The 13,588-nt window shown below is 46.0% G+C and overlaps 1 protein-coding gene and 1 long non-coding RNA gene across 3 annotated transcripts in view; both read left to right on the forward strand.

Annotated features, from left to right (window-relative positions):
• Window positions 1–13,588, forward strand: part of LOC114639027 (zinc finger protein 14) — a 47,915-nt gene that overhangs the window by 20,592 nt on the left and 13,735 nt on the right. Inside the window, exons 1-2 of one of the 2 annotated variants that reach the window (XM_028787694.1) lie at window positions 9,829–10,398; window positions 11,234–11,323. The exons of the other annotated variant lie outside the window; for it this stretch is intronic. Of the exons in view, the coding sequence (XP_028643527.1) occupies window positions 11,309–11,323 (15 nt within the window). The 5' untranslated portion in view covers window positions 9,829–10,398; window positions 11,234–11,308. Of the gene's footprint in view, window positions 1–9,828; window positions 10,399–11,233; window positions 11,324–13,588 lie in introns of those variants that run through there. 2 annotated transcript variants of the gene reach the window in all.
• On the forward strand, window positions 11,466–13,491 carry LOC114639036. Its single transcript, XR_003713951.1, has 2 exons — window positions 11,466–11,594; window positions 13,008–13,491. It is a non-coding gene; the product is annotated as an uncharacterized LOC114639036 (long non-coding RNA).

Consider the following 13,588-nt stretch of genomic DNA (forward strand, 5'->3'; position numbering starts at 1 on the left):
GCACCTATGACAGAGACATTCTGGCTGACATACCTCACCTCCCCCCCCTCCATTATCCCAAACTCTCCAGCCCAGGACTGGGCTTCTCTTCTCCCAGCTTCCCTGACTCATATATAAGCCAGTCATTTTGGGCACATGGTCCTTTTATTACCTCTTGGCCACTGCTCTTGGCATCTTGGCTTCTGGCTAGTTCTACTCCCCTCCCCCTCTCCTCACATGGCCCGGTTCAGTCTGCCAGCCATGTCCACTCTGGTCACTTTCAGGTGCCTTTGCCTGTGTTCTTCCTTATATCTCAGTCCCTTAGGAGCAGTCATGTCCTCCTTTTATTTCTATTTTTTCATTCATCTTGAATCTGCGCTCTGCCTGCCTCAGTCTCCTGAAGATGGGATGAAGCCTGCCACAAACACAAAGATGTCACGGCAGTGGTTCTCAACCTCTCTAACCCTGCGACCCATTCCTCATATGTTGTGGTGATCGCCAAACCATAAAATTATTTTCAGTGCTACTTCACAACTGTAATTTTGCTACTGCTAGAAATCCTGATGTAAATATTTGTGTTTTCTGATGGTTTGGGACAGTCCCTGTCATTTGACACCCCCCAAGGCGGGTCTCCACCTACAGGTTGAGAACAACTGTGACAGAAAAAAGCAGAATTATGTTTCCAGTCTTGGAGGCCTTGGCTTCATCTCTAGTTTGCAGAACGAAACCTAAGGACAATACTAGAAGGGAAAGTGGGGCGAGGGAAAAGCAGAGGAAGGGAGAAATCAAGAACTCCAAGGAGCCTGAGCGACCCTCCCCTAGGTAGACGTGTTGCACCTTTAGAGGGTGTTTTTTATTGAGTGCCCTGATCATGACTACACTCTCGCTGGGGGTGTGTATACAGAGTACCTACTGTGTGCGTATTTCCCATATTAACCATGTGATAATGTGACGATGGGTGTTCTCAGCCCTAGTAGGGCAACAACCCAACCCCCAGAACAGTGAGCTAAGTTTGGAGAGGGGGTTTGGGTTGCAGAGGGCAGCGGAGTCTCCTCGCCCTTCCACTTGATCCAAGATCACACCCCGAGGCCTCCAGCCCCTCACAGCCCCGACCACGCCTGCGCACTCTGCTGCGGTGGCCCAGGCTCTCCCACGACGGACTACATTTCCCACAGGCCTCCGCGCGGCATCCTTCCGGCTGCTTAGCGCCGGTCCGCTGCGAGAGGTGAGTCGCTTGCATTGAGGAAATGGGCGCGGGGGCGGCGCGGGTTTGGCTTTCAGTTGGCTTGAGAGAGTTGGAGTCGGTGACGCCGAGTGGACACCGCGTGCCCCGTCGCGTCCTCCGTCTTCCCGCTGCAGGGCCCAGAGGCCCAGCATGGCTCTGAATTCTGTGTGCGAACCCCAGAGTGAGCGTCCCTCCGTCCCCCAACAAACAGCGCAGCTGCCGCGGCAGGGCGGCTTTGTCCCCTCTCCCTCCCCGCCAGGCAGTCCCCGGTGGCCGTCGCCGCTCAGGCCCGTCCGGTGGCGACAAGTGTCTGCTCCATTCGCGGCGCTCCAGTTCCTGTGGGTTATGTGTGTGAAAGTGCTGGAGTGACCGATCGTAGGGGTGTGTGTCCCCAGGCCACCGAGCTCGCACCTTCCCGATTTTCCAGTCCTTTTCCCCAGTCTTGTTCATTTTAGAGAAGACGAGGGAATACATGCAGGAAGCGATTGTGGTTGCATACGTAGAGATCCAGCATTACTGTGGAAAAAAAAATTAGCCAAGTTACTTTATTCTTTCTCGTTGTCCTATGAGGTGTAATCCTTATTTTTCCAGGCGTGGGGACATTTACTACTCATTACTGTGAAAGTGAAAATGAACTTAGCCTGGAAAGAAGCAGCGGGTGTGCTGTGTTATCGAGGCCAGGGTAGAAGAGACAGATAATGCAGATTAATAGAAACCGTTACGCATAGATTATGTCTCTTGTTAGATGCAGGCCCATGCCTCTTTGTGCAGCTACAGATTTCTTTTTTATTTTTCTTTTATCTTTTTTTATGTGTATGTGTGTATTTTTATGTGTACGTATACCAGCAGAAGCCAGAGAAGACTCCAGTTCCAAGGAACTAGAGGTTTTTGTTTTGTTTTGTTTTGTTTTTCAAGACAGGGTTTCTCTATGTAGCCCTGGCTGTCCTGGAACTCACTCTGTAGACCAGGCTGGCCTCGAACTCAGAAATCCACCTGCCTCTGCCTCCCAAGTGCTGGGATTAAAGGCGTGCACCACCACTGCCTGGCCCCAGGAACTGGAGTTATAGAAAGTTGTGAAGCACCATGTGGGTGCTGGGAACCAAACTTGCATCCCCTGCAAGAGCTCCTATGGCTGCGCTATTTTTTGCCTCACAGATTTTTAATTAAGGGAAAAAATCATTTTAAAAAATGATCTTTTTTTTTCTTCTGTATATGGGTGTTTCTGTCTGCTTTTATTTCTGTGCACCACTGTGTGTGACAGTGCCTGAGGAGGGCATCAGGTTCCCTGGAACTGGAGTTAAAGCAGCCATATAGGTTCTGGGAGGAGTCATTGCCCTTACCTATGATCCATCTCTGCCTTCCAGGCTGCAGCATTTTTACCTACAAGGCTTGCTTTGCTAGTTCGGTTTTAATTACTGTGGAAGATTCATTTGCTAAACCGCCCTTCTTACCAGAATAGCATGTTTTGGTTTTGTTTTAAACAATTTGTACCCATACTGACCAGGAATTCACTGTAACTGTAACCTCAGATTTATGGGTGATCCTTCTGCCTCAGCCTCCAGGCTGCAATGTGTGCCATTGTGCCCAACCAGGATAGCATTTAATCTTCAATTAATCTCTGTCTCTTCTAATCCTGTCTCAGCAACAGCAGCCGGTTTTAAACCCCTAAAATACCAAGCTTCTTCAAAGCCTTTTACCTGGGGGCTGGAAGGGTACCTCACTGGTAGAGAGCTAGTCTAGCTTAGAGCAAGTGTGGGCTTGTCACCAGCACTTTGCAGGGGTGGGTTAGGGTTAGGGTTAAGCTTTAACACCCAAAGTGACCTCTTAACCTGGTGCTTTGGCCTTCTACCTCAGTGACAATGGGGTAAGAGTCCTCCTTCCCAGTAGTCACTCACACAAGGATCAAACCTCGTTAAACCTGTTAAGTTTCTCTTGAGAGCTGCATTTTCCCAATTGTGTTTAGATGGTCTGCAATAAACCTAAAGAGAAACCAGTCGGCTTTTGCTGACTGGCATAGCCATATCTAACGGGAATGGTCATGAGTTCAGCACAACTGTTTGACAGAGATCCAGTAAGGGTGAGCCACATCTGGCGGGTCACCATTGCGCCGTCTTTCACTTTTGGTTTTGTTCTCTGTGTGTTTGTACAACTTGGGGATATTGGATTGATAGGAAACTTCTTTTGTTTGTTTGTTTGTTTGCTTGTTTTGTTTTTTTGAGACAGGGTTTCTCTGTGTAGCCTTGGCTGTCCTGGAACTCACTCTGTAGACCAGGCTGGCCTCGAACTCAGAAATCCGCCTGCCTCTGCCTCCCAAGTGCTGGGACTAAAGGCGTGTGCCACCACCGCCCGGCTTTTTTTTTTTATTTTTAATTTTTATTTATTTTATTAAATCAAATCATACTTTTTACTTATTCACACAGGGGTTATAAACACAAAAAGGCAGGACATGGGGAAGGGATTGAGACAGGATTGTGGGTGTTTAGGGGGAATACAGATATCTTTCAGAACATGATATTGGCTGAGTGAATGTTCAGGGACAGGTCGATATGATTCTGCCTATGACTCACTTGTCCTTATCTAAGTTGGTGTTGTCTGCCCAGGCTACCTATTTACAAGGTCTATGACTACTCAGGCTGGTAAATTACCACAAAAGCTACCTGTTTACAGTAGCTTATAGCCATCTGTTTCAATGTTTTTCCACTGAGACCCAAGACTTGGTGTTAGTATACATGTATGACAGGCCTATTGCTGATTTTAGGCCTATGGCTGGTTTTAGGCCTTCAGTGTATAAGCAGGGCTGCCCCTGACATCTCCTCACTTCTTTAAGTATAGAAGGGCTGTGGCAATTCTAAACTTGCGAAGGCGGGGATAGAGGCCTGACCTCCAGTGATTGAAGGGGACTTTGAAATGGCTCCGGTCCCCTGTCGTTGTCCAGTGAGGCATGAGGGTCATACCCATCCCGATGTCTTTTTCCTGAAGAGGGGATACTTTTGACATCAACCCCTATGTAGTCAGGCTTGTCCCTCAGGGAACTCAGAGAGGTATTTTTAACTTTTATTGATATTGATGGGAAACTTCTTATGAAACATGCATGCCTTCTCCCAGGAGTACTGCTTCACAGCCTCCCCAGGAAAATTCTGAGTGCATCCCCTTTCCTGCTTTCAGGGAGATATCCTTATCTGGCCCCACTTGAAGGCCTTCCTTGCGCCCTGGATGTTGTGGCAAACAAAGATGCCAGAGATCTCTTTTTTTTTTTTTTTGGTTTTTCGAGACAGGGTTTCTCTGTATAGCCCGGGCTGTCCTGGAACTCACTCTGTAGACCAGGCTGGCCTCGAACTCAGAAATCCGCCTGCCTCTGCCTCCCGAGTGCTGGGATTAAAGGCGTGCGCCACCACCGCCCGGCTGCCAGAGATCTCTTTATGAAGCCCTGGCTCCAAGGCGTTCTTGAAGCATCTGCCCCGTACTTACTCAGGAACAAGATAACCACAACAAAGGCCGGCTGTGGTGGCACAGGCCTTAACCACAACAAAGTAAACTTACAAAGGTAAACAGGATCCAGCGGGTTAGAGGAGTTGGCAGCTGATCAGATTGCAAGCTTCTCCCTGCCATACACTCAGGCAATTAGGTGGCATAGAATATTGGGGGCCGCTTATGGTATGCCCCTCGAGAAAAAGATATAGCAACAAAGTTAGATTGGCTAGACTTACCTCTGCCTTACACAGGGCTTATACTGATGGACATAGAATGGTGTAGAAAAATGATAAAGGAGTGAGGTATCAATCAGGACCTCCCTTCCTTAGAAGACTTAGCTTGTGCAGGGCTACTGTGGTGTCATATGACCAAGGAACAACAACAACAAAAAAAATACCAAGCTTAGATATGTAAATAAATTCTACAAAGATATAAAATATAAACGTTGTATTATGGCAGACACTGAGTAACAGCTTTGGCCTGAGGATTCTTCTTGGGCCTAATGACAGTTGACACTGACCATTAAGAGTTAGTAATATACTACCCTGGGATACAGCAATCTGCCTGGGCCGCCTTGGAGGTTTTCTTTTTGTCTAGTGCCCTTGAAACCGCAAGAGTTGCCAGCCTGAGAATGGTCTGTCGTTTACCATATACGTTTGCTTTGGCAAAATTAGAAGTTGGGTTGTGGAGCTGATAAGGGAAAATGATGATGAAAGATTACTTTGTTCTATCACAGTTTAGCAACAGTGACCAAATGTGTGGCCCCAGACACGCAGGGAGACGTTAACACATGTCCAGGAAAACAAAATGATACGATTTCCATCTCTTGGAAGAACATGAATGTCTCCCTGCCTACTGAGTTCTTTATAAATAAAGAAGTGACCATCAGTCAGTTAAGGCTGCAAAATTCTCCAGACCATTGTGCCTGAGTCCTCAGTTCTTCCTCACCTACTCCCATCTCCTCTCTGGAACCTGTCAACTTGCAGGGCAGATCCCCGTAACCCCCTGCAGCATCTGTCACCTGAACAGAGACCTGAAGAGGTAAGCCCTACCCTGACATTTGTGATAAGGATGGGACTTGCACCCAAGGGTTTCATGAACCCCCTGGGTAAGAGAGAGACCAGGAATTAGAGTTGAGTGAATAGAACAGAACTATAAGAAGGCCATAGGCGATAGTGAGTAAAGAAAGAAGACTTTCTAGATATAATACAACAGACTAGAAGAAGAAAGGGATCAGGGTTAGCGCCTCTTAATTTCGAGACAGGGTTTCTCTGTGTAGTCCTGGCTGTCCTGGAACTCACTCTGTAGACCAGGCTGGCCTTGAACTCAGAAATCCGCCTGCCTCTGCCTCCCAAGTGCTGGGATTAAAGGCGTGTGCCACCACCGCCCGGCTAGGGTTAGCGCCTCTTAATTAACAACGTTTTTTGCAGTTTGTACAGCAATGTAGCCCTTGGTTTCCAGACCAAGAAGGCTCTGGATTTGGATAATTGGTATAGAGTGTGGAGAGATATCCAAGTCTAGTATCAAGAATGCAGACCTGAAACTGTGCCTGTTGTCTTACTGGGATGTATTACACAGGCTTTGAATACTGGCACACCACAGGAAGGAGATACAGTGCCTTGCCCTTAGGTCCTTCTGCATGAGGACGCTCCGTTACTGAATCACAAACCTCAAAGTAAATCTTCCATATAATCCCTTGTTATCTGAAAGTGTTCACGATTGAAGAGGAAGAGGAAGAGGAAGACAAGCTTCTTCTTCCTGATGAGGAAAGACTTGAAAGAAGAAGCCTAAAAGTATCACAATCCAATTTGGCCTCCTTTAACCTCTAAGACCCCATCCCAACTTACCAAGCCTAAAAAAGGAGGAATATTGCTGCCTCTTCAGGAAGTAAGGGAGCTCTTACGCAAGCCCATCAACTGGGAGAACAGCTTGAATATTTCCCAGTCTTCTTGAATGATGAATGGAGTGAAGCGCCCTCACGGGAGCCCCTGCCTTCTAAACTGCTCAAGGAACTTAAACAGGCCACGGCAGGCTATGGCCCTACCTCTCCTTATTTAGGAGATGGATGACCCCCTATGATGGTTTACAGGTTGCTAGGTCATGTTTATCTGGAAGGAACTTTTTTATTATGGAAAGCAAACTATGAGGAATTGACTAAAAAAAGGTCACTTTTCAAAAAGTTGCCAAAAAGGTAACAAGTGCGTCCGTGGATGTGCTAATGGGATCTCGGGACTGGGTTCTGGCGTGAGACCTGTTACATCTGGACAAGGATGCTCTCAGGGCTCAACTTTTGCTGTAGCTGCACGGAGGAGCCCCCACCCTTGCGCCGATGATACGACTACAGGGTTAGTTAGTCTCAGGCAAAAGGCTGACGACGAAGCTGGAAGCCCTCTGGTCCTGACGGATGGAAGCAGTCCTTAAGATGGCCCCATAAGATGAAGCTGCACAGACTATAGTTAAGCAATTGGCCTTGGAGAATGTGAGCCGTGCTTGTCAGATATTGTTGAGACTAGTTAGGAAAACAACAGACCATGTGTGGAGGTCACCCCCTCCGCACATTCGCGAGGAGTAGCTATTACAGCCACTTCGAGGGAACAGTCCTCTGCTCAATTTCTTTTTTTTTTTTTTTTTTTTTTGGTTTTTCGAGACAGGGTTTCTCTGTATAGCCCTGGCTGTCCTGGAACTCACTCTGTAGACCAGGCTGGCCTCGAACTCAGAAATCCGCCTGCCTCTGCCTCCCAAGTGCTGGGATTAAAGGCGTGCGCCACCACCGCCCGGCTCTCAATTTCTTTAAGAATCAAGAAAATAATAGTTTGAGGAAAAGAAACAAGTCTTGCTTTGCATGTGGACAACTCGGCTGTAGGGGCTGTAAAGGGAAATGATTTTCTGCTACAGGGACATTTCCAGGCTTTGGCAGAATGCCACGGGCAATCACAACGCACACTAATATGCCAAAACCAGTATGCCCCTGTTGTCAAATGGTATTTCATTGGGAAAAAGACTGCTGTTCCAGATACCATAAGGATGGACTGTTGCTACCTCCTGTAAGAGTTCAAGGAGAAACACCTTGTTAGGCGAGATCAAGGTTATGTTTCAGCCTTCTACCAAAACCAAATACATGAAGCCTCCCCCCCAAATTGTGTAACTGCTTTTGCTTCCTTATCTTTCATTAGGAAAAAGAGCTTCCCTGAAGAAAGGAGAAACATGAGGCCTTGGTTCTAGTGATATGGCAGTTTGGATGCAGGAAATTAAAAATTCATGCCCCATACAAATCTTAAAGGTCCAGAGTAAGGCTATTTGGGGTCTTATAGATCCAGGAGCTGATGTTCTTCTGTGGCTGCAAAGGATTAGCCATCTTCTTGGCCAACCCAGGTCACTCCATCCACTTTAGCTGCCCTGGGATAGGCTACTAAAGTGGCCCGGAGTGCCCTGATCCTAACATGGACACACAAGGTCCTTTTGTCCCATGTAATTCCATGCCTACTTTTTGTGTTATGGGGGAGAGATATTTTGGGACAGCTGGGAGTTCTTTTAATAAGTTCCGATGATAAAGTTACTGCTCAAATGATACAAAGGAAATTTAATCCAATATGGGAATAAGAAAAAATAGAGTATTACAGAACCCATACAACCTAAACAAGAATCAAAATGGACAGAGGTTATCATTTGAGAAAAGGTTTTTTGCCGGGCGGTAGTGGTGCACGCCTTTAATACCAGCACTTGGGAGGCAGAGGCAGGTGGATTTCTGAGTTCGAGGCCAGCCTGGTCTACAGAGTGAGTTCCAGGACAGCCAGGGCTACACAGAGAAACCCTGTCTCAAAAAAAAAAAAAAAAAAGGTTTTTTTTGTGTTTTTTTTTTAATTTTTTATTATTATTATTTTATTTGAGTCAGGGTTAAAATGGCTGCTGACTCATTACTTGGAAATCTGAGGCTCTTGTGTGGGTGGAACAGTGGCTCTTGACTACAGAAAAGATACAAGCAGCCACAGATTTGGTTAATAAGCAGTTGCAACTGGGTCATATAGAACCCTCCAACGGGAATATGCCTATATTTGTTACCTAAAAGAAATCAGGGGCTGGAGAGATGGCTCAGCGGTTAAGAGCACTGACTGTTCTTCCAGAGGTCCTGAGTTCAATTCCCAGCAGCTACATGGTGGCTCACAACCATCTGTAATGGGATCTGCTGCCCTCTTCTGGTGTGTCTGAAGACTGCTACAGCATACTCATCATATGTATATGTATATATATAAAATAAAAGAAAGAAATCAGGAAAATGGAGGCTCCTACAAGACTTGAGAAATTAATGAGACTGTGGAAGACGCAGGAGCTCTTCAGCCTGGCTTTTCCTCTCCTGCTGTTCCTAGGGATGGTAGTATCATAGTATAGATTTCCAAGATGCTTCTTTACTATTGTTTTGAGTCCTTAAGACTGTAAAAGATTTGCCTTTAGTCTCCCCTCTACAAATTTCATACAGCCATGTTGTGATATCAATGGAAAGTTCTCTTGCAAGGTGTGAAAAGTAGTCCTACCTTTGGTCAAAAATTTGTACGTACGACTTTACAAAAAAAAATTAGAGATGCACACTCACATGCTCATTCGGTTCATTTCCCACAAGCACAGAGCCTACCTACAGGGACTATTACAACAACCAGTTTCTCAGCCGTCTGCTATAGGCTTAAGGTAGCTCCAGAAAACACAGGAGCAACATCCATTTCATTATCTGGGTCATGTTTACAGACAGTGACCCACCAGCCTTTAGAATTAAGACTAAATAAGCTCACAGTGTTAAACGATTTTCAAAAACTTGCAGGAAATATAAATTAGATTGTCCCATTCTTAAAAATGACTACTGTTGAACTTAAGCCCGTTTATGACACGTGAAGAGATTCTGATCGAAAACATCGACTGAAGAAGCAAGACAAGCCTACAGTTAGTTCAATGGAGACACATAACCAACAGCTAGAGAATCACTGATACACAGCCTCAGAGCCTGGTCCTAGGATCCCATTCCTACTGGATGTCTCTAGCAGAACGGGCCACTTGAATGGATCCTTACGCCACTTACAGCTAAGAAAGTTATAGCCTCATATCCTTCTTTATTGCTTCTCAGATTCTTAATAACTCAAAGCAAAGAGATATTTGGGTAGGATGTTTCTAGTATTGTAAAACCCCACTCTGTAGAACAGTTAAGTCATCTTCTTACACATGGTGACTCATGGCATATAAGTTTGATTAATTTCACAGGACAAATATTACATGATCTCTCTTCTCACCCCCTTTTACAACTCCTAAAATTACATCCCATAACTTTTCCTTTCAGGAGTATCAGAGGAACCCTTGCATCAGCCAGCTGCTTTGGTTTTTACAGATGGTTCCTCTAATGGAACAGCTGTAAAAACAGTAAATCAAAAGGGCCATTCATGGGCAGCTCAGGAAACCTCAGCTCAGAGTAGTGTTAGGTGCTGAAACTGGGTCTTTTTGCATCTGGTGCATGAAGACTTGAACTTATATTCTGACTGGCAATATGTTGTCAGACTGTTTCCGCATATTGGAAGAGCTACTTCGCCCTCTGGGAAAACTGCACTTTTACGAACATTACAAGATTTAATTTGGAGAGGAAATCACAGGCTGCCTTTAAGCCAGCGAGCCACCTGCCTTTTCCTCCTGGGTGACGCCTCAGACAGCATCACAAGGGTTGTCATTGATCTCAGCTACCAGTAAAGGTACAAAACGGTTTGCTTGGTAGCAGGACCTTTCACTTTCGGGCCCCTTTCCTCTTTCTAGTGCTGGGGTTTGAACTCAGGCCCTTATGTGTTGAGGCAAGCACTCTCCCTCTGAGCCTTGTCTGTTTTCTCTGTGCTGTGTGTAGCTCCTTCATGCCTTTAGACTTGTTCTGAATAATTGAGGGCTCTGAATATAGTATAGTGTTTGCCTACCAAGTCCAAAACCTCAGATGCCCTCTTCAATAGAAGAATGGCAACCACTCCCTAGGAAACGAACAAACAGAAATGTAAAACCCATAGGTAATACTTGGTAATGCAGGAAGGGTTCGACACGTTTGTTGGCTGTAATAACACATTCTGGTTTTCCTCATCTCCTAGGTCCAAAAATCATGAATATTTTCCACATTTACAGTATCTGGCCATGTACCCTCCATTTTTAGATTACTGAGAGTCAATAATTGCCTGTCCGCCGGGCTTGGCGGCACATTTTTTTAAAGCTTATTTTATGTGTACAGTGTTTTGCTGTACCCCTGGTTCTTAAATTGGGAGTCAGGTCTCCTGGGGCCGGAGTTGCAGATGGTTGTGAGCCACTGTGTAGGTTCTGGGAACTGAGCCTGGGTCCTCCATGAAAACAGGAGACCATCAATGCACTGCTGGGTTTCCTCAGAGCTTTCTGTAGAAATCTCTGGTTTGGGGTTAGGTGTAAGGATAGTAATGAGAAATGATTCAGAAGGAGGAATGACAGGAAAAAAAAAAACAACAAACCTTCTCTTACTACATAAATTAGTGCGAGAACTTGTAGGCGCATCTGCATTCATGACTCTCTCTATTCCAGCTTTGCTTGTCTGAAGCCCAGTTTTTCATAAAGAAATCCCGGAAAGAGCCGACCGGTTCCTGCAGTTCTAACGCTATGGCCCTGGCTCAGGTAGGTTAAGGATTTCTCCATTCCCCCAGACTGGCCTTGATGTATGATCCTGCTGTCTGCCTCCTGAGCGCTGGAACCACAAGTGTGCACGGCACAGGTGGTACCTATTTCCTCCGAAACACTTGCCTTGTAGACAGTTGACACTCACTCCTTTCCCTGAACCTACTGGTCCAGCGAGTGGTGCAGCACTCTCCCCCGTTCTCAGAGACAGAGCCTCCAAGGCTGAGCCTCTCCCACCCGCTCCTCCTAGAGCCATGGAGAACAAGCCCAGGTAAAACCCGTGAGAAAACCTCAGATGCACTCTGCGGAACGTTCCTCTCTGAATGTTTCCCTGTGAGGCATCTTTTGGTTTAATAATGACAGATTTTTTTTCAAACTGTATTATTTTCTCTGTCTCTCTCTGTCTCTCTCTCTCTGTCTCTCTCTCTCTGTCTCTCTCTCTCTGTCTCTGTCTCTCTCTCTGTGTATGCATGTGCACATGTGCATGCGTACATGTGTGCTGTGGTGCACATGTATGTCAGCTACACCAGCATAGCTGACTGAGTTCCTTGGATCGGCAGAGGGCTGAGGGCGAGAGAAAGAAAGACGAGTCATCTGGTAAAGACCAAATGCTATATCTTCAACTGTGTAGCTCCCTTTTATACTCCCCACAAAACAGGAACACAAACAGGAACAGGAATAAAAACAGGAACAAGGAGACACACTCGGCAGCCTACTACTTAAGCTTGGATTTCTCCTTGAGCAGTCTTCACAGGGGAAATGCATAGAGACAGGGGAGCGGGCATAACAGCGCAGGTGCAGAGGGTGGTGACTCACAATTCACCCTTTTTCTTTTAATTAGAGGCCGAGCAGAGACAGAGACCAGACCCTCAGTGAATATTGGGGATATTGTAATGACCTCCAGCCCCCTGCTGTTGTACAGTGAAGGGGTATGGTCATACCTATCCCAGTGTCTTTTTCCTAAGGGGAACTGTATCAACACCAACCCCTATGCAGCCAGGCATGTCTCTCAGGGAAAACTCCCTTACAGTCCCGGCTGCAGCTCGGGCCTAGGTGAATGATAACGCTCTTTGTAGCATGGTCAGCCACACTTGGGCAGAGGGATGCCCTTGACCATGTAAAAGCACCAATCCTCGCACAACAGCTTGAGATTGTACCTGTTGTGCCCGAAGGCGGCACAGACACCCCAAAAAACAAGCATCAGCAAAATTAGGCTAAAAACTGCCAAGGAAGTAACTCCAGCCCACTCTTTCACCAGCTTTCCCACTTGAAGAAACATGCTCAAGATAGATGACCCATCAATAGGATCAACTCTGGTATTATTAACTAATACAATCTTATTAAAAACAGAAGAGGAAGCATTAATTACATGCACGGGTGTAACACAAATGGCATGAAAGAAGGGATCATAGCTAACATGTCTGGTGGATAACATAAAATCTACTTGTTCTTGAACCAAAGCAAGTTGTTGATTTGAATCTAAAACAGCAATATGAAAATGAGACTGAATATCACTCTGAGAAAGCAATGTATCTGTACCCTCCCTGAAAGTTCATTCAATGTCTGGGCAGTTTGTATGCTGCTGGATAAGGCAATGCCTGCACCCACGGCAGCCCCTGCAGCAATGGCAATGGTGGCACTGATCCCGGCAGTAATTCCAAAATCTCTTTTCTGTCACTTCTAGATGAAAACTTCAGCCCCAAAAGACTCCACCGGTATCGCCATAAGTCCAATCCAACAATTTGCTAGAAAACAAGACTCAGCAGAACAATTTAGCCGCCCCCCTCCTCACTGGTCTGATTAAACAAAACAAAAGGGTCATATCAAGACAGGCACGGGGGCATCAAGGCTCACACTCATCAGTATCAGTGGATTTTGGACCAGGCTCCATTGTTCCATTCCGTTTACCGGGCTCATCCACAGGGCGAACACAATGCTCAGGAATCCAAAGAGGCCCATCTGCATTTTTTTGAAAGACACAAACCGATCCTCTAATCCTTAATGACACTGGATCAGGGCCCTTCCAAACCCCAGATGTTAAATCTTTCCACAGAAACAACGCTTCCTTTACGGGCTTATTTGGTCTCCAATGGCGCTCAGCTGCAGATCTGCCATCACCATCCACTAAAAGAAAATTTAAAATATAAAGTATAATAGATAGTTTATTATGTGGTGTGATGCCATGTTCATTCCTTTTTATTTTTTCTAAGTAACTTTTTATAGTGGTATGACAGCGCTCTACTATAGCTTGTCCCTGGGGATTAT

The sequence above is a fragment of the Grammomys surdaster genome, unplaced genomic scaffold, assembly GCF_004785775.1.
Source record: "Grammomys surdaster isolate TR1022 unplaced genomic scaffold, NIH_TR_1.0 125671, whole genome shotgun sequence".
NCBI lineage: Eukaryota > Metazoa > Chordata > Mammalia > Rodentia > Muridae > Grammomys > Grammomys surdaster.